Source organism: Natator depressus, chromosome 18 (assembly GCF_965152275.1).
Source record: "Natator depressus isolate rNatDep1 chromosome 18, rNatDep2.hap1, whole genome shotgun sequence".
Lineage (NCBI taxonomy): Eukaryota > Metazoa > Chordata > Testudines > Cheloniidae > Natator > Natator depressus.
In genome coordinates, this window is record NC_134251.1 from 9,349,451 (window position 1) to 9,370,863 (window position 21,413).

A 21,413-nucleotide genomic window follows, 5' to 3' on the forward strand; every position below is an offset into this window, starting at 1 on the left:
GTCACCGACGAGGCCCAGAAAAAGATCATCCTCGTCGACGTCCCAGTCTCCTTTGAGAACAGGACCCCGGCCTTCCGCGAAGCCCGAGCTCGTAAACTGGAAAAATACGCCCGCCCTGGCCGACACCCCGAGAGCGAAGGGCTACGAGGTGCAGATGGACGCCCTGATCGTTGGAGCCCTGGGCACTTGGGACCCCTGCAACAAGCGTGTGCTGCGGACCTGTGGGATCGGTCAACACTACGCATGGCTCATGCGGCGCCTCATGGTCTCCGACACCATCCGATGATCCAGGGACATCTGCATCAAACACAACACCGGCCACCGACAGCACCAGGAGGTGTGAGCCGGTATGACATCGTGCATCAACTACGAGAAAGAGACTGAGAGACTTTTCCCATTGGACCATATGAACTGGAACCATAAACTCACTGAACATTAAATCTCACCAAATGAGGATAAATCCATCCTCATCATCGTATCCACTCATTATACTCTACACCTGAACATAGCCATTATATGGACAACATACCCTCATATCTTAAAGTCTGTACTTTGACCAGTTAATCTTTTACCCCAAATCGGGGATATTGAAGATTATGTATTCCTTACGCCACCCGATCCTAAACCAAACTTCGCACCCCTTGATAATCTGTACCTTATTCCCTGATAACCAGAAACTTCTATGCTTAAATTCTGTACCGTTTTCTTTTTATTTTAACATCATCTTAATAAAATTATTAAATCTGCTGCGGAGATGTGCAGCGGCAACATACAGCCCACCAAGACATGGAACAGAATGGGAGTACATCAGGAAAGTCGGGGGTGTCAATGTTCTCCTATAATCTCTCCTGACATGACTGAAATGAGGGAGAGAAGGTTTTAACCGTTCTCTTCCTCAGCTAATTCCAGCTCTCATGGGCTAAGAAAGTTGGTGATAAAACGTGACTTGAATTTCAGCAGGAAATTAGCTTTTAAAAAGGGGCTTCAGCCCTGGGAAGTGCTGAGCAGCATCCACTGCCGTGGGCGGGAGTGCTCAGGATGTCACAGGACAAGCTCTGCACTTCGCAGTATCAGGCCAGAAACACAACGTGGGACTGTATCCCTGAAAGGAGATCTGACCATGCCTCTTGGTGACCCTAGGTCACAGGGTCCTGGTCAGGAGCAGCAGCAGCTCCCTAAAAGTGGGTGGGGGCCACTGGCACACGAACTGTGGCCCCGCCGCTTCCCCAGGCCCTGCCCCCTTCTGCCTCTTCCCCTGAGGCCCCATTCCTACACCGCTGCTTCCCCCCCAAGACCCTGTTCGCTCCTGTCCGCCTCCTCCCTCCTGTCGCTCTCCTTTTCAGCTGGTAAAAAGTGGGAGAGCTTGGCACCCTGGCCCTCCCTCTTCCAGCACCCCTGGTCCTGGTTCTTCCTTCTCGTGTTTCTCCCGCCCTCTCTCACACACATGCAGAAAGGATCCTGTGGAGCAGGGTATAGTGTGACCCTGGTAGCTTGAAGCAGAACGTCCCAACCTGAGACAAGACACAGTTCGTTGTCATGCAGCAGCAGCTGTGTGTGCCCTCCCCCCCCTCCCCCCCCCCGGCACTAGGAAGGACAGCAGGATCCACTCCTGTATGAGTAAGAGCATCTTGACACATGTTTTCCTCAGACCATGATTTGTATTCCTCTTTGGACCATGCCATTCCTCACCGGGAGACCGAATGTGAAGAAATGTCCCACCGGCAATAGGAACACTGGATAGATTTGGCCTAACAGATCCAGCCAGTGACCCACCTCGTCCAGTATCTACCCCTTAGCAGCGACCAATCCCGAAATGCTCCAGAAGGAGGTGAACTGGAAACTTTCCTACAATGCAGTTAGCCCACGGGACCCTCCTGCCCGGCCCCTGAGCTCCTGGCTGGGGAAGCTAGCCCCCAGCCCCCGCCCCCCGCTTTTCCCCATCCCCTGCAGCCTCAGCTCACTGCCCCGCCGGTGCCATGCTCCGGGCGGCGGGGCTGCAAGCTCCTGGGGCAGTGCAGCTGTGGGGCCCGGCCGAACCCAGTCTTTGTGCCCCGCGGTGCGTGGCTGGCTCCGGCCAGGCAGCACGGCTGCAGTGCCTCCAGCCACCGGTGCTCCAGGCAGCGCGGTAAGGGGGCAGGGAGCGGGGGAGGGGGGTTGGATAGAGGGAAGGGGAGTACGGGGGGTGGTCAGGGGCTGGGGCTGTGGATAGCGGTTGGGGCGGTCAGAGGGCGGAGAACAGGGGGGTTGAATGGGGGCAGGGGTTCCGGGGGCGGTTATGGAGAAGGGGTGGTTGGATGGGGTAGGGGTCCGGGGGGGCATTCAGAAGGAGGTGGGGTTGGATGAGGTGGCGGGGGGCAGTTAGGGGCAGGGGGTCCGGAGGCGGCCAGGGGACAGAGAGCAGGAGGGGTGAATGGGGCAGGGGTCCTGGGGGGCCCATCAGGGAACAGAAGGGTTGGATAGGGCAGGGGTCCCAGGGGGGCTGTCGGGGGGGATGGATAGGGGGTGGGGGCCGGGGCATGCCTGGCTGTTTGGGGAGGCACAGCCTCCCCTAACCGGCCCTCCATACAATTTCTGAAACCCGATGTGGCCCTCAGGCCAAAAAGTTTACCCGCCCGAGTTAGCCAGTGGTACAATGCTGTGGCTAGAGGGGAAAACACCTTTCCTGACCCTCAGGTAATCAGCAGAAGCCTTGAAACATGAGATCTGATTCCGTGAGACAGGAATATCTCACCGTCCATGAAAGCAAATATTATCAATGTCTGTGAAATTATCCAGCCACAGCGTTTGACTTGCTGTGGCATGGAACAGGGTCTATAACTGGCAGTGGGTGACGACAAGTTTCTCCAGCCGTGGGCAATAGCTGGTTAACTGAACGCTCCCAGGAGATGTGTGTCAGCCAAGGCAGGTTGGACACAGCTTCCCGCAGCGTGTGGCAAACCAGTCAGATAGCAGTGTGATGATGGGTGTGCACATCACCCAGGCTCTAAAAGGGTTAATGTGGGAAGCCAGCTGACATACTGGGAGAGGCAGGCTTAACTGAGGGTGAAATTCAGCAGAGAAGGGGCTGGCAGAGGACTATAAACTGAGGAAGTTGACAGCAGAAGAGGGCTGCAGGCAAGGAGAGAGTCTGCAGTCACTCTCCAGGATGAGAGAAAGTCAATAGACCAGCTGGGATCCCAGCCGGAGTAGAGAAGATTGGCAAGCAACCAAGGGAGACCTAGGGCAGTCACTGGGAGTGAAGCGGGCTGCAGGGGCAAGCCCTGATAAACGGACACAATCCGAACTTCCAGGAGCAAGCCCTGGGCGGTGTTCAGTGGAGGAACAGCAAAACGGATTCAAGAGGCATGAAAGGCCAAGCCCAAGGAGGGCAGAAGTTGGCCTGGGTTTATTAGGAAATTCCAGGGGAAGTCCTGGAGGGGATTTTTCACGGAGGGAGGAGGAACTTACTCCGCTCTCGTCTGACACACCTGTTCATTTTATCTGTCACTTGGGTTACCCATAATGCTCTTGATCCTGTTGGTTAATTATTACAGGCATTGAGCCTTCAGCGAGAGCTGCCCTCAGCTCAGCCCCCTCTATCTGAGCCTGCGTCAGAGTCCGAGCACCGACTTTCCCACGGTGAAGGACCCTGGTGTTGCACGCAGGGCGCCACTTCCACAGAAGAGCGTGTGACAAGGGAGTAAACCCCTGGCATGAGCAGATCTGAAAGAATGCCTAAGGGATCGGGTGAGAGTGAGTTTCTATCAGGGTCGGTCCTGCCGGCTGCAGGACGGAGCCCCTAGTATCCTATAGAGACAAGGTGGGGGAGGTAATATCTTCCATTGGACCAGCTTCTGTTGGCGAGAGAGAAGCATTTGAGCTTACAATGTGCGTACCCATGTGCATACACCCTTGCGTACAGAGCCTGGTGTTCAGTTGGATTCACTTGCCTGTCCTCCCCAGTCACGGCTCTGACATGTACGTGCCAGGCACCAGTGGAAACAGAGAGTGCCCCCTGGCCATCTTTCACACCCATGCCGCACCTCTGAGGTACCTGCTTGTCTATTTCTATGTGCTCTCCATGTACCATGATCCTGAGCCCTGGGCTTCCTAAGTAGCTGCATTTTAAACTGAAAGTGAAGTCTTCATTACAAAGCAGCCCCCCACAATAGGCTGCAGCCAAGATCGGAGCCCTCTTGTGCTAGGTGCTGCACAAACACCCAGCAAGGGATTAGAGCTGGTTGGGGAAAAAATTCTGCAGAGAATTTCAATCAAAACAGAAAAAAAATTGCTTTCATCAAAGCTTTCAGTGGAAAATTTTGACTTTTAATAAAAAATAAAACAATCAGACGTTGTTCAGTGTTTGGCCAGGAAATTTTCAATTTTCTGATGAAAATGTTTAAAAAAAATTCTAGGAAAACTGATACTTTGAGTGTAAATTTCTTTTTATCTAAAACTGTAACTCTGTCTCCGAAGAGGCAATGTTCTCCCATGGGTACTGCACAACGGTGGGAGCCAGGCTGCTAATCTTGGTGCTGTCTCCGCCTTGCTGCATGACCTTGAGTAAGTCACATCCACACTCTGTTCCTTGGTTTTTCCCTCCCACCCCCACCTTTTCTCTCTCTTGTCTATTTAAATGGTACAGTTCTAAGGGCAGAGAGTGTTTTCTTATAGGGCTGGTCGAACATTTTCCATTGAACCCCTTTTCAGTGGAAAATTGGGTTGGGGGTTTGGGCAGCACCTAGCACCAAGAGGGCTCTGATCCCAGCTGGAGCTGGTAGGCAGCACGGCAATACGACGGATCATAATAACAGCAATAACTGGTTAAAGCTGCATTTTGGAGCTAACTTGCCTTTCCTGGGTTGAGCCTGGGCAAAATGCTATCATTAAAAGTAACCATCTAGCTAAATGCCAAGCAGGAGCAGAATGACTGCCTGCTTTCTACGGAACCTTTCAGAGATAACGAGTGCATTTATCATCATGAATCAGAAGTCTCCATGCTTTAATGGGGGGTGGGGGAGGAGAGTAATTTTTAATGGAATAAACAGCAGCTGGAATAGTATGATCAGTACAGTAGCCCTTGTATTCGTTATTTAGATATTCAACTTTGCCTGTAAATCACCAAGGTGGCCTTATTGAGGGACAGTCTAATGAGAGAGAGTTGTTTCCTCATACACAGGGTAAGCTGGCAGAATGATTCAGCAGGAAAACAGCTGCAGTCAGCAAGGTGTCTTCCTCCGGGGTTAGTGTTTATAACCACAAAGTACACAGAAAATGCCCCAGCCTGAGGTTCAACCCAGTCCTATGACCCGACCTTCCCACACTGCCTCCCAAACAGTCAAATTATTCCCCTTCCCCTCTATGCACCTTGTCTAGCCACTTATATCAGAGTAGCGAGCACAATGGGATGTCAAATGCTGCCATGCTTGTTCGTAGGGGCCCAGGTAGAGCCCCTGCCCGGCCCCGAGGAATTCATTGAATTGTCAGGGTTATTCATTCGAGGGAGAAGAACCCAAGGTCAGGTCTGTTGCAAAATCTGGTCTGTGGAAGGGAGTCCTTTAAGGTCACAGAAATATTTAACCATAGCATCTTTCAGGGCATGCCTGGCTGAGCACTGCAGTTTTACCAGAAAGCTACACCCATACACTCACTGGTGGCTGCACTGACACTTTCCGCCTAAAATACTTAATTAACTTTAGGAAGGACAATTATATATGCACCGATTCACATCCAAATCATTGTAATGTATATTTGTAGGCTTTTTTGGCAGATTCAATAACAAAAATAATGCTGACTTCCCCTTCAGTGCCCCCCCTCACCAGCCCACACATACATCCAGGGCTTAATAATTCCTGGGGCTTGCTATGAAAAGTGATATTTGTATATTTGTTAATATCAGAGCACACTTAGTAGCTACCCCGGAGGCTATGAAAAGTGATATTAAACATACGAGTATCACTTTTCACAGATAGCTAGTAAGTCTGCTGTGAAACGTGATATTTGCATGTTTGTTAATATCACTTTTCTCAGCAAGCCCCCAGGACCCATTGAGCCCTGGATGCGGGGGCTGAAGGGAGAGGCAGCAGGGGCCAGAGGCGATGGTGGGATGGATGCGGGGCCAGGGGAGGCAGTGGGGGCCCAGGACAATGGCGGGGATGGATGCAAGGCCAAGACGGCAGCAGGGTTCTGGTGGGGAGGGTGTGTTGGATATAGCTGACAGCTGCTGTGGGAGGCAGCGGGGGCCTGGATGGACACAGGGGCAATGGGGATGGGTGATGAGCCCCACTGTTGCATGGCCAGAGCCAAGTGTCTGCTGCCCTGTGGCCAGGGCTGGGGCTCAGTGCCCGCAGCCAGAACCCGGAGCTGGATGCTGGAGCCCAGGAGTGCGTGGCTGGAGTCAGGAGTCAGCACTCGCCACTGCTCCGTGGCTGGAGTCAGCACTCGCTGCTGCGTGGCCAGGGGTTGGCATCCAGGGCCAGCTTCTGCCACCGCGTGGCAAGAGCCCTGGAACAGAGCAGTCGGTCGGTGCCTGCCACTGCGTGGCCGGAACTGGGGACCAGAGGCCGACTAAGCTCTGTGGCCGGAGCCGGGGATCAGCACCTGCTGCCCCGTGGCCAGAGCCAGGGATTGGCACCCAAAGCCTTGTGGTTGGAGCCTGCGGCTGGGGCTGGCCTCGGCGTCTGTGGCCAATGCCTGCCACTGCACGGCAGGAGCCCGGGAGTGGAGCCAGGAGCCAGCGCCTGCTGCCACACAGCCAGAACCAGGGGCTGGAGTCTGAAGCCCCGCAGCTGGAGGCCAGGGCCGCGTGGCCAGAGCCGGGGGGGTCAGTACCCGCTGCCCTGCGGTTGCAGCCCGGGGCCGCACAGCCAGGATCCTGAAGTCCCACCAAACCCCGTCCCCCCAGGGTGCGTCAAGAACTCACCTTGCTCCTGCAGCGTTGCGCCCCACCTCTCTCCAGAGGCAGTGCAGGGGAGCCACATCCAGGAGCAACAAGGAGGGAGGGGGAGGGGCCGATACTTTGTCCCGTGGGCCCCCCCCGATCACCACCCAGGAGGCTGTTGGGGCCAAACAAAAAGCCCCTGGTGGCCGCATGCGGCCACGCTGGCCACATGTGAGAAACGTTGGCCTAGAGTCACAGACCTGCCAAGCACTCCCTGTGCTTTCAGTAGGAGTTGTGGGTGCTCGGGACGTGTGATAACTGGGCCCTACCGGCCAATTTTTGAGAGCTCAGTGCAGGTAGGGTGACCAGATGTTCCATTTTTAAAGGGACAGTCCCGGTTTTGGGGACTTTTTCTTATATAGGCACCTATTACCCCCCACCCCCTGTTCTTTCACAGGTGCTATCTGATCACCCTAAGCCGGGGTACATGCTGGCTCCTGAGCACTTTTGAAAACCTTGCCTCAGTTTGGGTACCGAACTCTTGGCAAACGTGCCCTATCTCTAGGCTTGGCAGAATTTGATTTTTATTTTTTTATCATTTTGATGGATAATATCGAGTATTTTTAAGCATTTTTTTTCCAATTTAAATTTTCACAGTTGTGGGAAATCATGGGGGGGGTTGTGTCAGATAATAGGGGAGATCAGATATTAATTATTTAATGACCGTAGACCCCGAGATTCAAAAAGTTAAACCTTTATAACCGTTAGACACAATCAGACAACGTCACATGTCAAAATATACACAGTAAATATCCTGAAATCAAACCTTAATGCGTTCTCAAGCAGTGTTTTTCTTACTTTGCCTATCTGTACATTTTAGATGATTATTGCTGGAAATATTATTTCATTGGTTTGTGTTTTTATGGGGAAATTGACATTTACTGACAGATACTGATAAAAATGTAATCCTTCCAAATCTTCATAGGTGCTGGAACTAGGGGTGCTGCTGCACCCCCTGGCTTGAAGTGGTTTCCATTATATACAGGGTTTACAGTTCGGTTCAATGGCTCTCAGCACCCCCACTATAAAAACTGTTCCAGCCCCCCTGGCCTACCTATCTCTCACCATCAGCTCGGGTTTGTCACTAAGTGTCTGTAGCCCTTTTTCAGAGGGGTAGCCGTGTTAGTCTGTATCAGCAAAAACAACACGGAATCCTTGTGGCACCTTAGAGACTAACAAATTTATTTGGGCATAAGCTTTCGTAGGCTAAACCCCACCTCATCAAAGTGGATTATAGCCCACAAAAGTTTATGCCCAAACACATTTGTCAGTGTCTAAGGTGCCACGAGGACTCTGCATTGTTGTTTCTGTAGTCCTGGTATTTCCTAGCAGATTTTCCTCCGCGCCCCCTGAATTTCCTCCCAATGCCAATTCACCTCCTGGCAAAATGCCCCAGGCTGATGCACTGAAAGGAGGGGGGGAGTGCAGAGCTGGGCATAAAGTGGGTGGCACTCTCTGACCGCTCTCCAGCAGTTCCACTAGCCGAAAGGCACTTTGAGAACCAGCTCGGACCTCAGAGGGTGGAAGCTGCTTTTGCTCATGCAGAGCCAATCAGAGCCAGGCGGCCAGGGCACTGCAAGCTTTAGCCAATCGTGTGGGAAGCCTGTCGCTGTGAGGATGAATGCAGAGCCCTCCAAGCTGGAGCTTGTTGCTTCTTTGTTGCTGCATTGTCATGGGACGGCTCCTTCCCTGAAAGCTCCTTTTCAAGCAGAGAGTCCTACCAAAGGTACATGCTCATCCTCAGCCCCAGCTTGCTCCCACAGAGGCACAGCAGCGGGGAGACAGACTGGCCGGGGTGGAGAAGGACAGCTCCATTGCAGAGTGAGGAGGGAGATCAGGTGCACTGATTTGCTCTGGACCCACCTCATGGAGACAGCGCGCGCACCAGTGCAGAGATACTGGTGAGAACGTAGAGCACGCCTCACCAGCTGCCCATGACTCCACCCTGTCCTACACACTCTGAGAGGGAGAGTGCAGCCAGGCCTGGGAACGCACACTCGCACTTAGTGAGAGCTGAGCTGACCGTTAGACTCCTGAGCTAGAGGGATACGCAACACAGGAAAATCACAGAGCCACTGACAGAGGATGAGAGTGAGAGAGCAGAATTGCAACACACACACTCAGGAGGAAGACACATGCAAATCCTCCACTCGCTGGCACTCAGAGACGCGTCCACCACATCCACACTATGAGTCAGTTTATCACACACACGCGCACATATTTACACACATACTTTCTTCAGGAGTGGAGACTGGCACTTCCTCTTGCTCAAACCTGTTTTTCCCCTCACTGGCTGCAGTTGCAAAGAGGAGAAGTCCTGCAGATACCCGTGAGAGTAACCATGGCCCAGGTGCAGTACGACTGTTCCAGGGGGAATCATCCGAACGTCTCCAATTCAACAGCCTCCCCCGTGGGACATGAGCAAATTCAACTCCTGTTGAACGTCTGCAAGGAAGCAAAGAAATCTGCTTACTGTCCATATAGTCACTTCCCAGTGGGAGCGGCGCTACTGACTTGCGATGGGAAGATCTTCTCTGGTAAGTAAGGACCGCGCTTCCCCATACGGTAACACCTCAGCTCCTGAAGAGCTGGGCCCGATGCTCTCCCAGAGATTCAGGTGTCTCTGAAGAGGCAGTGGAGTGAGGGCTCCCTGAAAAGGCAGAGACTGTTTGATAGCAGCGTCTGGTTTGTGCCACGAGCAAAATGCTGTACAGCAAACTTGCCCTGTATTCTTCATGTCGTCCTCCTTTGCTTCCCCAAGATGTGGTGCTGGCCTTGCGCAGCTGTAAGCTGGTTTGGATTTGGGCCGTCCTTTCCAAACTGGGTCACAGTTTATAATCCGTCTCTGGTTCTGCTTCCTGTCAATGGCCTGCCTTCCTCCTCTAGCCCTGGACTAGCAAGAGAAACTAAACCGGGAAGCCCCTTGCTTCCATCTTGTTTGTGCCCCTGCCGGGGCCCACAGGCTATGGAAATTATGGCATACTCACCAGCGTTGCCAGCCCTTGAGCGTCTCTTACAAGTCTCATGATGTTTCCAACAGCCCAGCTCCTCAAGACATGAGAGAACCTCAGCTTTCATTTTTGTAATAGTACATTTCTAGCCTTCACGGCTGCAGACAAAAGTTTTTGGAAAAAGTGACCCCCAAAGGCTCAAAAACACAGGAAGCAAAGAAAAAGACCCCACATCTACTACTGCTAGAATCTTATGATTTTCAAGCCAATCTGGGGGGCCTGACTCATTATTTTTGTCTGTGTTTCCTGGTACTTTCCCATCTGTCTATATCTGCCCATTTCTTGTCTTATGGAACGTAAGCTTTCAGGAAGGAACCATCTTTTCATTCTGTGTTTGTGCAGCACTTAGTGCGGTGGGGTCCTGGCCTATAACTGGGGCTCCTAACTGCTATTGCAATGCAAAGAATCATGAGTCTTGAAAGGCTGAGGCTGGCAATCCTGCATATGTCAGGGGTCAGAGCAGATCGCACAGACTATGCCATTCTGCCCTGCCTGTGCCATATTGCTCTCCCTTGCTGAGCAACAAGAGGCTACTGTCTGATCTCCTGGACTGCATTCAAATCTTTGCTGCAAAACAAGTCAGGGCTGGGAGAGCCCACTGGAGTCACAGCTCCTCTGTGATGCTGGCTAAGCCTGGGCTAGGTTTCCTCTATGCCTGGGCAAAGTTGAGACATCTGGGCAGGATGTGGATTTCCTCTTAGGATAGTGAACTATGAGGCATCTCTTTGTCATAGTGACAAAAGAGACAATGCTGTGGGGCTGGGAGACATGCCTGATCTTGCCTTGGATAGGAATGGCCCTTGGGGGTTCTTCCCAGGTCCCTGTGCAATCAGAAACTGGGGCCTGTAGAAGGAAAGAGTCAAAAAGAGATGGGTTTGGAGACTCCAGCACTATCACTTCACTCCCGGGAGAATGAAAAAGAGGGGAGCCAGGAGACTTCACCTCCCTTTCTGACAGGAGCCAGCAGGGCTCAGGGGCAGACCTACCTACTTTTCTGAAGGTTTCATGGTTAGAGCTAAGTGAATAATGAAAAATATGTGTAACCCACACACCTTCTGGGTGTGGCGTTTGTCCCACCTCGTGGCACTGAGTCCACTCCGAGGGAGTTCAATGAGCCTGCTCTGCAGCCTTAGCTAAGAGTCAGGTGGCTTTTAGCTCATGCAGTAGAGGCTCATGAACTCAGCTCCAGAGGTCCCAGGTTCGATCCCGCTCATGAACTCAGCTCCAGAGGTCCCAGGTTCGATCCCCCCCGTCGACGACCGGGATCTGTTGGCGGTACAGGTGTATTTGCAAATAATTATCCAATGGGAAAAAGTCTGGATATTGTGCCTTTAGGATCCTTTTTCTTCCTTTCATCAGCAAACCCGCAGTGTGCCTTTACAGCTTACTTTTCAGAGGTGCTGAGCACCTGCGGGGCTCATTGATTTCAGCTGAAGTCGCAGGTGCTCAGCACTTATGCAAATCAAGGGCTCAAGATCGTGCAAACATTTATGCACATACTGAACTTTACTTGCTTTCTTAAAATTAGGCACGTGCTTAAGTGCTTTGCTGTCTCAGGACCATATAGTACTTAAAATAACAAACCCTGTATAAAATACCTTGCACCTGCATCCCCATAACAAAGCAGTCATCCAAGGAGGCAATTAAATACTAAAGAAAGACAAAGGCTGAATGGCCAAAACTACTGAAATGCACTTTAACTTTGGGACTCTGGTGATCTAACCCCATTGAATGCCACTGAACGGAGGATTCTGCTGATTGCATGAAGAGAGGGAGCTGCTATCACAATTCTGAGTGCTGTTAAAAGTGGTGCTGGTAATTCAGTGGGTGAATTCTTCTGTCTGGGTCAGTCCTATACCCACCCCCTGTTGTGGTGGTGGCGGAACCCCAGTGCCGGAAGGGCTGTCTTCTGAAGGTCAAAATTTGCTGCAAGCTTAAAGAGCATGACTCCATTGACTTCAATGGAGTTGTGCCAGCTAACACCAATGCTGAATTTGGCCTGTAGCCTTAAAAGGTCCTGTCATAAATATAAAGGGAAGGGTAAACACCTTTAAATCCCTCCTGGCCAGAGGAAAAACCCTTTCACCTGTAAAGGTTAAGAAGCTAAGACAACCTTGCTGGCATCTGACCAAAAGGACCAATGAGGAGACAAGATACTTTCAAAGCTGGGGGGAACAAAGGGCTCTCTCTGTCTGTGTTGTCTTTTGCCGGGACCAGAGCAGGAATGCAGGTCAGAACTCCTGTAAAGGGTTAATAAGCAATGTAGTTAGATATGCATTAGATTCTGTTTTGTTTAAATGGCTGATAAAATAAGTTGTGCTGAATGGAATGTATTTTCCTGTTTTTGTAACTTAAGGTTTTGACTAGAGGGATTCTCTATGTTTTGAATCTGATTACCCTGTAAGGTATTTACCACCCTGATTTTACAGAGGTGATTCTTTTACTTTTTCTTTAATTAAAATTCTTCTTTTAAGAACCTGATTGCTTTTTCATTGTTCTTAAGATCCAAGGGTTTGGGTCCGTGTTCACCTATGCAAATTGGTGAGGATTTTTATCAAGCCTTCCCCAGGAAAGGGGGTGTAGGGCTTGGGGGGATTTGGGGGGGAAGGACGTTTCCAAGTGGGCTCTTTCCCTGTTATATTTGTTAGACGCTTGGTGGTGGCAGCAATAAGGTCCAGGGACAAAAGGTAAAATAGTTTGTACCTTGGGGAAGTTTTAACCTAAGCTGGTAAAAATAAGCTTAGGGGGTTTTTCATGCAGGGCCCCACATCTGTACCCTAGAGTTCAGAGTGGGGAAGGAACCTTGACAGGTCCCATGTCATTAATTATTACTTATTTTAAATATTGATTTATGTTATACTAGTGCAGGGCCGGGCAAACTTTTTGGCTAGAGGGCCACATCTAGGTATGGAAATTGTATGGTGGGCCATGAATGCTCACGAAATTGGGGGTTGGGATGCGGAAGGGGGCGAGGGCTCCGGCTGGGGCTGCGGGCTCTGGGATGGGGCCAGAAATTAGGAGTTCAGGCTGTGGGAGGGTGCTCCGGGCTGGGGCAGGAGTGCAGCTGGGGGGTGAGGGCTCTGGCTGAGGGTCCAGGCTCAGGGGTGCAGGAGGGTGGGACCGAGGGGTTTGGAGGGCAGGAGGGGGATCAGGGCTGGAGCAAGGGGTTGGGGCTAAGGAGGGGGTTGGAGTCAAGGCTCCGGGTGGCGCTTACCTCAAGCAGTTCCCGGGAGCAGCGGCATGTCCCCCATCCAGCTCCTATGCAGAGGCATGGCCAGGTGGCTCTGTGCGCTGTCCTATCTGCAGGTGCCGCCCCTGCAGCTCCCATTGGCCCTGTTTGCTGGCCAATGGGAACTGCAGGGGCGGCGCTTGGGGCAGAGGCAGTGCGTGGAGCCCCCTGGCTGCCCATACGCATAGGAGCCGGAGCGGGGACGTGCCACTGCTTCTGGGAGCCATGCAGAGCAAGCCCCCGACCCCACTCCCCGGCAGGAGCTCGAGAGCCAGATTAAAACGTCTGAAGGCCGGATGTGGCCCCTGCGCTGTAGTTTGCCCACCCCTGTACTAGTGCATTTTAAGAGCTAATGTAAAAAGCTGCACAAAAGAAGCCATTTGCAGTGTGCTACAAAAAGTATTCTTGGTCCTACAAAACTCAACAATTCGGCTATGTATTTTTGAGGGCCATCTACTGGCACTGTATCCCTTAACTCTGTGTTTACATGTATACAGATATACAGTGCTCTCATAGCTGTGCATAATTAGGGGCATAATTAGGCGGTTTAGCCCATAGGGGTCTGGCCGTTTTGCAGTGTGAGTAATTACATTCTGCCTCCCTAAATCCCATCTGCAATTTCAGCTGGGCACCATGCTCTCCACTTCCCCTCACACTGCTGTGTCATGCGGCTGTGCGTGCGCCACCCCAGTGCTGGGTGCAGTGATTCCTGTCCGTGACCTTGTAGAGCACTCCTGGATGAAGGGCCCTGCATCGGTAGCTGAGATTGTATTTATTGTCAGACAAGTCTGAAAAGTAACAACGTGCTCTGTATTTCCTTTAGGCTGCAATGTAGAAAACGCCTGCTACCCCCTGGGGATATGTGCTGAACGCACCGCCATTCAGAAAGCCGTATCAGAAGGGTACGTGAATTTCAGAGCCATGGCCATTGCTAGGTAAGTGACAGCTCTGAATCATATCCCTTTGAATCATTTCAGAATGTGCTTGGACAGGAAACCTGTGCAACACTTTTGTTCCTCTAATTCTCTACTTCGTGCACTCTAAACACACAGGCACGTACAGCTCTCGGTGGTGGCAGAGGAAATTGCCATCCTTTCAAAATGAGCTTTCCCTTTTACCTAATTTTTGCAGCATCAACTTTGAAGACTGGGAGAAAAAAGTGATTAGAGAGTTTTGTTTTACGAGATTATCATTAAACTACATTGCAACCGCTTTTAAGACTGAGGTCCGGGTCCTGCCAGCCCTTACTCATGCAAATAGTCCCACAGAAGTGAGTAGGACCATTTGAGGGACCCTGATCCCGCAAACTGATCTGTGCAGGACCTCACAGGACTCAGCAGGGCACAGAGGTCCAGTTTGCACAATCCAGGCCCAAGTGAGCACCCAAGGGAGATGCAAAAATCAGCTGTGCGCCTTTAACTAAAGATTGAATGCAACCATCCTAGAAATCTAGTTGAGACTTGCAAATTGGTCACCTAAAACTGGAGGCTGCTATTTAGTTCGTCCTTACTGTGAGCTTATGTTCTATGATGTGTCTATTGGCTCCTAATTATTGGCTTGATACAGAGCAAGTGAGGAGTTGTTGAGAACATTTTGTCCTAATAGACTAAAAGCAGAAGAGATGTCAAATTATACTACTTGGGAACAATCCATGTCAGTAACCAGAGCCAAGGAATTAATTTTATTCAGAACAAAGGGGCCACATTCATGAAAAGGGATAATGAAGAGAGAGAAATTGTAGGTTTGAATTTTAACAATCACCCGACATCCTCTCTTTGTTTTAGTCTCTCCTTTCAAATGTTCATGAATATTTCTAGGGATAATGAGCAGGTTTCTATATTTATATTAACCTGGTGCTTGCTAAGGAGCAGATCCCTTGTCTACACACAATGATCATCAACACTAGAAATGAGTAAAAGCTATATGGTTATGTAGTTCATCCCATGCAGAGTTGTTAGCTACAAGGTACTCCTGAGTGCTTTGTCCAGGCTTGTTTTTTAAATGCCTTCCAACACCTCCCTCAGGAGGGTATTTCACATCCTAACAGACTTTGTGGTTAGAAAGCTGATCCTAATATTCATTTGAAATGCACCATTCTTTCACTTCACCCCATTACTCCTAGTAATATAATCTTATGTCCCCCCATCCCCAAATGATTCTCATGCCTTCCTTGATCTTCACACCTTTCAGATACTTGGAGATAGATACACAGGTGTCAGAATCCTAGTAAAGTCCAAACTGATGGGCCAGTGCTTTCCCTATGGGGTTCTCCCAGTAAGGGATGAAAACGGAATAAATACCAGCACAGAATGGCCAATGTATGCAGAAGAGGATGAAATGCACATAAATAGCAACATCCCCTCTTTCCACGGAAACCTCTGGGGGTTTTGGGAAGACATGACAAGGTCATGGCCAGGGAGAAAGTTGCTGCCCATGTGGTATCAACCCTCCCGCCCTCACCCCTCCAAACTCACAAATCTGTGGGGATTTACTGCAGGTCCGGGTAGTAAAAGCCTGGAGTGGATTTTCCCAGCCTTGTAATGTTCCCTGCATCTGAACCCTGTGCAGTGTGGAGCCCAGCTCCATAGAACCTCCCTGTGTGCTGTTGTGTAGGGGACTGTATCCTGGAAAGCAGTGATTCTGAAAAGGAGTCATAGTGGACAAGCAACTCAACATGAGTCCCCAGTGTGATGCTGTGACAAAAAGGGCCAATACCATCCTCAGATGTATAACCCGGGGAGTACTGAGTGGCAGGAGAGAGGTGAATGTATCTGAACACGCCATTGGTGAGACCAATACTGGCATACACCATCCAGTTCTGGTGGCCACATTTTTAAAAAAATGTTGAAAAATTGGAGAAGGTGCAGAAGAGAGCCACAAAAATGATTTGAGGGCTGGAGAGAATGCCTTACAGAGTGAGCACATTTATTCTTAAGGTAAAAGCACCACAGAGAAACCATAATAAAAACAATAAAACACACACCAAATATAACAGGAGTCACTCATCAGTCTTATGAGACCCTAGTAAGCCCAAGTATTTCCAACCCTTCCGCCTGGGTGGGGCCCCCTTTGGTCCTGTATATTTCCTGGATCAGTAGGCAAGCACTGTATCAGTTCAAGGGCATCCCTTTATACCAAAAAGTCCTTTCTTTGTATGCTAATCTTTGGAAAACCCAGTTTGAATCAGTATGTGCAAACCACTCCAGGGAGTGGTACCTCACTGATGTTAAAGAACTTCTAGAGAGGGACTTGCCTTAATCACCCCCCCTCCCCCCCCCCCCCCCACATCCCATCACCAGCACGGTCTTTAGTTCCTGTGGGTGCTGTGATAGCCCTCCCCCATAGAGTACAACACAATCATACATAAGCCATTCATAGATTTAATACAATCTGGTCCGCAATGTGTGGGTCTGCATTATCTGTCACAGCTACTGCCCTGGGAGACGTTGGGCAAGTCACTTCACCTCTCTTTTCCTCAGTTTCCCTGTCTGTCACATAGGGACAATGATCTTGACCCTCCTTTGCAAAACACGTTGGGATTTATGGGTAGAAAGAGCAATCAAAGTGCTATTTACTAACTACTGTTTGTTATTATTTGATGCATTAACTACATTATTTATCTGATGCATTAACTGTAGACAATTTTTCCATCATGAGCTAGACTGACCTCTGCATTCTATTCTCCTTCGATAGCAACACTGAAGATGACTTTATTGTGCCCTGTGGGGCCTGCAGACAAGTAATGAGAGAGGTAAACAACTTTTGCTTTCTTTTTCAACAGCTGAAACTAAACTGCTTTAATTCCCACCCACCTGCCTGGGTGAGAACATTTGTTTCTTTCAGACCCCACAATGCTCACTCTGAAATGTCAGGGGACATAGCTCAAAAGTTTGCAGAGTAAGGAAACAGTCTGAGATGTGCAAAATTGTGAGCATCCCACTTCCTGCACCCCACAGCACCAAGCTGGGAATGTAGAGAATGACAAAAGGAGAGGGAAGCTCTTGGGTCAGTAAACAAGGGCTTCCAAGTTTGGAAACAATATTAATCCCTTGAGTGCTGACCACAGTGTGTTTTTAAGGGCAGAAACAGAAGGAAAGTTCAGCTCTGGTGTAAGTAGGTGTGGCTTCAATGCAGCTTACGCTAGAGCCAGATTTGACCCTACAGCTCACAATTGCATTATTCCAGGACCAAAGCATGAAAAGGGAGCCAAGCTGGAGTGCAAGGGCTCTGTTCAGGTAAAAATGCACGGAAACATGACAGAGATGAGGCAAGGAATCCTTGGCCCCAGCATATACTTTGGGGTTTTCCAGGCACTCAGCTTGTGGATACTGAGGGAAGTATCAGATAAGGACTGGTGCTCCCCTCAAGCACAGGGTCTGGGGCACTGCAGAAATCTATTAGCTATGTCACCAAAGCATCCATTCCCCCTACCCCCCTCTGGTTGAGGCCACATGGACTGCAGAGATGCAGGAGGGGTTCAGAGTTCAGCCTGGGGGCTCCCTGTGTTACATAGTCTGCCAATGCAGCAAGGATGCAACATTTCCATTGCATTTGGGTCCTGCCTATCTGCAGAAGTCAGCTCGAGATTCAGCCTGCAGCATTTAGGGCCATTACTGTAGAATGCTATAGTATTTTGAAACACAGGGCTCTTAGGAGCGCCACAGAGTTCATTTTCTTCATGAAGCTGCTTTTAATGTTTTCAGCATGACTTTAATGGCTAATGTTTAACTGATGGCAGATTCCCTACATGGATAAGCAGCATTATTTCAAAGGTAAAGTTCCCTGAGGGCCTGATCCTATGTACTTTATGCATCTGAAATTCCCTTTGGAGGTTTAAGCCAGTTTTGGCTCTCCAAGAAATGAAGTATCAGGCTCTAATCTAGCAACTGGTAGAGGCTTTAAAAGGTTGCTCAGAGTTTCATTAATGTGCTTATATTATAAAGGCCTCCAAACTTTGCACCAAGAAAGAGGTTGCTTTAAGAACTTGCCAAGAGCCTAAAGTGGGACAAGTGGTCAGATGTGACCTTCAGGCAGGGAGCTGGAAGGAGGGTTAAGGAGCTCTTGGTGTAAAACACGGCAGAAGGCTCAGGATAGGAACAGAGAGAGAAAGGGGTCTGAATAGGCAAAGTTAATGTTAGGAAAATACAAAAGCATTAAGCAAACAAACAAACCCCAACAAGAATAAACAAAAAGAAAAAAGGAAGATGGTGAAACAAACCAAACACAAGCCAAATAGCCAAGTGTTAACATGCCGAACAATGGCAAAATCTAATGGGCAATGAGCCAGGTGCCGGCTGCAGTAAAAAAAAGTTAACAGAATACTCATTTTAATTGAATTTACTTTAACTGTGTTCACCCCCCACTTTCTGCAAATATTCTAGCAAATGACTCTGTGCAAGACTAGCTATAGGAGTGTGACTCTCTTTATGACTGCGTTTTTAGCCTCTGCTCCTGAAGTTCTGGGTGGGTAGATTCCTGAGCCTGTGCAAAGCGGACTGCCCGTAGGTGCAGGGATCAACCCATAAGGAATAATTTGCATGATCGTGGCCTTCAACAGTAAGCTCTTCATGGCAGTGACTTTGTCTTATTGCATATCTGTAAAGCGCTGGGCATGCTTTGGCATTGATCCTGCATTTGGATCTACCTGGGCACAAGACACATTTGATCATAGGATCAGGGCCTGTGTGCACTATAAAAATAATATAATAAAAAGATCAGTAATTGCTTCACCCACCCGTGAAATGCAGCCACCTCTGGGTTGAAGTGCAGGATCATCATATAGGACAATGAAACATAAAAAGAATGGCCAGCCACTTTGACAGATACCACATTTTTTTAAAACACACATATTGTTTCTGCTTATGGTTTATTTAACTAGTTTTCGCTATTGGGTAAATACCAATGAACAATTCACAGTTCTGCACAAGTGTGATTCACAGACAGTTCTCTGACTCTTTTTCTAGTTCAGTAGAGACTGGGACATTTACATGACAAAGCCAGATGGGACCTATATAGTCAAGACTCTTCAAGAGCTCCTGCCCCTGTCATTTGGACCAGAAGATCTGAAGAAGTTCTGAAGAGATCTGCAATGGCAGTAAAGAATCTCTAGATAATCATATGCTTTCTGTCTGCAGGACGAAGATTTATTTCAGATACTTCCCAACTCTGCCTCTTAGGGAATGTTATTCAACTTCTTTAATCCTCAGGGAACTCCAGTGCAAATAATTTCCATTTGTACTAGGCCTGGGGAAGGGGTGGCAAGAACCAGATCTGCCTCACTGTGAATCGGCCAATCCCAAACATTCACAAGTTCGGTTTAGCAGACATGGCAGTATGATGTCATGGTTAGAGCAGGTTGGAAATTTGTCAACAAAACATTTTGCATGGGAAAACGCCCGTTGATCGAAACCATGTGAGCTAATCACGTGACCACTCTGTGCCTCAGTTTCCTCACCTGGATAATGACGCATTAACCTTTTTTGCAAAGTGATTTGAGATGCTTGGGTGAGAAATGCTTTTATAGTGCTAAATACTATTCATTAATGCAGTTACTCCAGATTTATACTGGTTTAACTGAGACTGGCCTAAGAGTCTCATATAAGGTCAGAATGTAAGTTCTAATACACTAGAGGGTCCACATTATTCTGAAGCATATTACTCAAACACAATGGGGCACCTTCTCCCCCACATCTTCCTACCTCAAGTTATATGCTGTATACTTCTCTACTAGTGATTAGAGAACAACCAAACTAAAGATTCATTGAGTTCTGGTTGGGATCCAGATCTCATTTTATGCAAACCTCTAAAGTTCCAATGGAGGAGAATTTAACACAGAGTTTTAATTCTGGCCCATCACTACTGTTGATCAAAATTGCACAGACCAATAAATCATACAAATCCAGGAATTCTGTAATGTAAAATAGTTATTTGTAAAGATAAGAAGAAAAACTAAATAAGAGAGAAGAGAAACTAAAGGTTTAATAAATCCAAAGTAGACTATCTTGTTCATATATGAAGCAGGTTATTAGTAAGCAACAGCCTATAGTAAACCGGGCAATTTAGATTACGCTGTTTATTGTAACTTAATTTTCAACACTTTGTGAACATCCTCTTCTTAGTTACCCTTAGTTTATTTTTCTTGATTTTATTTGTTTGTGTGTGTGTGTGTGTGTGTGTGTGTGTGTGTGTGAGAATGGATGGGAAAGGGAACGTAGTGGTGAGAACCAGACAATACCCTAGAAGTTCTGTCTCAAGAATAATATGATGTTATGACTGTGCTACATTAGGCACAATGAAATGATCTGAAGTGAACAAAAATGGGTTAATTTTTCTAATCATGAAGCACTGTTGCTTATTTATATGTTATTGTAAATGTCCAAACAGAATAAATGTGGTCACTAATTCTACTACTCCATCAAACGGATGTTTCATTACAGAACAGAGCCACACAAAACTGTGCGGTTTTAGTTCCTAGGAATTTAGAGGTAAAACAGAACGACACAGCATTTAAGCTACATATGCAGTCATACCTCAGGTAACACACAACACTGAGTAACACATAACAGAGTACACATTCAGTATTACCCTCAGTGTAACACTGCATCCGATGAAGAGAGCTGTAGCTCACGAAAGCTTATGCTCAAATAAATTGGTTAGTCTCCAAGGTGCCACAAGTCCTCCTTTTCTTTTTACACAACAAGAGAGTATACAGCAGTGATCCCTGGTGCAACGACAGCATACAGAGTACATGATCTATACCCAGGGCACCACGCTTCATGAAGAGATCCATACCCAGGGCAATACAGAATACGCAGAGTAACACATGGCAGCATGAGGCATACACAGTCCATACGCAGGGCAACACACACCAGGCAGAGTCTGCAATCCACAAAAAGCACAACACAGAGCATGCAGAGTACACATTCAATACCCAGGCCAACACACACCATGCCCAGTACACAATACATACCCAGAGCAACACACAGCTGCCTGTAGCATACACAACCTTTACCCAGAGTAACACAGTACACAACCTGTACTCACAGTAACACACACAGCATGCAGAGCAGGGTGGATTTGATTTAAATCAAATTGATTTAAATCACTAGTCAGGAAGACTTGATTTAATCCTGGTTTTCTACCTAAAAGTGCATTCTTGTTGGTTGTTATAACCTTAATACATATTCTTCACAACTCAGAGATAGATGTAGGTTTCATTTTTAGAAGATACACACTATACATTTTTAAACAGTGA

General features: G+C 48.6%; 1 protein-coding gene across 3 annotated transcripts; it reads left to right on the top strand.

The window, feature by feature from the left end:
* Window positions 1-3,733: 3,733 nt before the first annotated feature.
* On the top strand, window positions 3,734-20,551 carry CDA (cytidine deaminase). 3 transcript variants are annotated; one of them, XM_074975144.1, is made up of 5 exons: window positions 3,734-4,029; window positions 9,219-9,456; window positions 13,983-14,094; window positions 16,853-16,910; window positions 19,123-20,551. In XM_074975144.1, exons 2-5 carry the CDS (start codon window positions 9,261-9,263, stop codon window positions 19,234-19,236), a joined length of 480 nt encoding a protein of 159 aa, XP_074831245.1. In that variant the 5' UTR covers window positions 3,734-4,029; window positions 9,219-9,260; the 3' UTR covers window positions 19,237-20,551. The 3 variants fall into 3 exon arrangements, with proteins under 3 accessions (XP_074831245.1, XP_074831242.1, XP_074831246.1); XM_074975145.1 differs by lacking the exon at window positions 3,734-4,029 and adding an exon at window positions 8,527-8,645; XM_074975141.1 differs by lacking the exon at window positions 3,734-4,029 and having other exon boundaries at window positions 8,517-9,456.
* Window positions 20,552-21,413: the final 862 nt, after the last annotated feature.

What these genes read in the sequence shown, in the direction of transcription:
- CDA (XM_074975141.1), top strand. Translation starts at nt 9,108, where the DNA reads ATGAGTCAGTTTATCACACACACGCGCACATATTTACACACATACTTT. An exon ending in CGATGGGAAGATCTTCTCTG is followed by an intron (nt 9,457 to 13,982) that starts GTAAGTAAGGAC and finishes TATTTCCTTTAG; the next exon opens with GCTGCAATGTAGAAAACGCC. An exon ending in AGAGCCATGGCCATTGCTAG is followed by an intron (nt 14,095 to 16,852) that starts GTAAGTGACAGC and finishes CTCCTTCGATAG; the next exon opens with CAACACTGAAGATGACTTTA.